Source organism: Sesamum indicum, linkage group LG6, assembly GCF_000512975.1.
Source record: "Sesamum indicum cultivar Zhongzhi No. 13 linkage group LG6, S_indicum_v1.0, whole genome shotgun sequence".
Lineage (NCBI taxonomy): Eukaryota > Viridiplantae > Streptophyta > Magnoliopsida > Lamiales > Pedaliaceae > Sesamum > Sesamum indicum.
The window spans coordinates 16,149,591-16,152,021 of NC_026150.1; the positions used below are offsets into that span (position 1 = coordinate 16,149,591).

The 2,431-nt window shown below is 36.5% G+C and overlaps 1 protein-coding gene across 1 annotated transcript in view; it reads right to left on the reverse strand.

The window, feature by feature from the left end:
- LOC105164606 (copper-transporting ATPase PAA2, chloroplastic) overlaps nt 1-2,431 on the reverse strand; it is a gene marked incomplete in the record, with an annotated part of 9,306 nt that overhangs the window by 5,922 nt on the left and 953 nt on the right. The window contains 6 exon segments of the mRNA XM_011083294.2: nt 1-82; nt 811-975; nt 1,302-1,388; nt 1,567-1,620; nt 1,719-1,816; nt 1,957-2,034. Coding sequence (XP_011081596.1) covers nt 1-82; nt 811-975; nt 1,302-1,388; nt 1,567-1,620; nt 1,719-1,816; nt 1,957-2,034 — 564 coding nt within the window.

Sequence of the window (2,431 nt, forward strand, 5' to 3'; positions counted from 1 at the left end):
GGCCTTTTTCCTTGAATACAGGAAGAGATTCACCTGTAAGCATGGACTCATCCACTACACTTCGACCTGCAAGGATTTTTCCCTGCACAGAAAATTTGATGTTTCTACTCATCCATTAAATAGACATATTTTCACTTGTATAAAGAGATACACATAAAACAATTTTCAGCATGGTAAAATATAGACTCCTGTATTTTTTTTTTCTTCAATTTCAGCAAGCACCTCACCAGAGAGTGAACATGGTTACAAAATAGATTTTCCAGACGAGAAAAAATCTTTTTGGGAATAATTATTGTTTGTTTTCTTCTATTTTATTATTAATTTATGCTTATAAGTTTCTTTTTTTTTCTTTATTGGTGTGAATGTCTCGCACGCACACGAGACGACGTTGACTTGTTGGGGTCAGAGTAGCTAATTACAAGTTCCTGCATTCTACTATAAGTACCACAAATATTTACACAGATATCCTCAATCACGTTTTATTTACTGATCCCAGGAATGGGTGTGGTATATATATGCTCTTAATAATCTTATCCCACAGTTATTGTTTTCTCCTTTTTCGTGACAGGGCCAACCAATCTTCTGATCTGAGATTCTCATGTTTTTATGATAAATAATCATGCATCTATCGGAAGCGTACTGCACGAGAAAGATACTTAGAACAGCTGGCAAAACATAACAGGGACATGAAACAGGATACATCAGATTGATAAAATCAAATGGAAGTAACATAAGCAGATGCTACCAAATGCCGCCAGAAAATTTTGTATAGCTTCAAGTAATGAAAAGTTTAAATGGAGAATCACTTACATCTACAGGAATTGTTTCTCCAGGAAAAACCAAGATCGAATCACCAATCCGGATATCATCGGTGGGAACTTCAATGCACATTGCATCAGAGCAAAGAACACTGTCAGCAGAAACATCACTTCCAGAGGGAGAAATCACAAGTCTTGATTTAGTTGATATGAGCGACTGCATTGTGACCAAGTTAGCAGTATACCAAGACATTATCCAAAAAAAACGTACAGGATAAATTCATAGAAACAACTGGTTGACATTAAGTCCACATAAATAATCTGAACATAGTGGTTGTGCAGAAATTATGGAAGAAACCTCTTAGTTTCTCTCAACAGTTCTAAGGTGCAAAAACTGCCATTATAAAAACATATGTTTTAGTAACAAATGTTTATCTGCTGACATATGGTGTGTCTGGACTCTGTTTATTTGGAGGAGTAGTAATGAGCAGATCGAGGATTAGGAGAAAGCTCCCCTGAGAGGAGCCAACAGTTAAAACTTACTAATAGCTCATTCATGTCACTAGATGCCTTGATCCTAGCTCTTTCTTCAAGTGAACGCCCCAGCAGGATAAAACCGAGAAGCATGACCTGCATGCTAAAAATCAATTAATTTCAGTGAGAAACTTGACAAATTGCACCAGGAGCAGTTATCAGCATATAAATTTAATCGCAATTACAATGACAAGTCATACATGATTACGGAATAAGCTTGATAGTGCTTTTTTGGCCTTCAAAAAGTTTAAACTTAAGTCATAGCAAAACGTACCGGTTCATCAAAAAACGCAGCATTCCATTGAAGTTCAGGGTTGAGAAGTGACACCTAAAGAGTATGACAATTAATCAGTGAAGTACATTTGCAAACAAGTAACAACTTGCACTGTGAAGCACCATGAAAAGAGACATCATTTACATACTTACCGCACTAATTGCAAATGCAGCAATTGCTCCAAAGCCAACTAGAGAGTTCATATTTGGTGAACCCTTTTTAAAAGCCCTTAATCCATCAAAAAGCAAGTCTGGACCACAATGTAGTTAATTGTGTTAGCAGAAAAAGTATGCAATACCTGATGATACACATACATTCTTACAGTACACATAAAGTTCAAGTGTAACAAATTAATATGAAAAGCAATCCAGCTAATTTGCGCAAACTAACCTCGTCCAGGTCCCAACAGAGAGCCCAAAGCCAAACCACCTTTCACATATGAATTGTGCAAAATATCCAAGACTGATCCTATACAACAATAAATAAAATAAAGGCACTAAGTTACAACAATCAATGTGGGAAATGGAAAAGGTACAAATTTGTACATAATTTAAGTTTCTGGAAAATGCGCCAAAGTTAATCCTTAAACATCAAATATTCCCAAATTAAATCCTGGATGCTGGAGTTGCTATGGTTTTTCAGGCACAAAGCCCCTGAACACGGTCCTTATGCAAAAGTAGTTGTTGTACCTAAAAAGCTTTTGAAAGGTCGAATAAATGCAACAACCTCAGATGTCAGCACAGCTGATACCTAAAACTAATAGGCCATACAGCAATTCAGGCAGAACTCGAACTTAAACGTTTTGCGTTGATCATTGGTCGTTGCAGCTAACTGGAAAGCTGAAAAGAAAGTAAAAAATCTCACC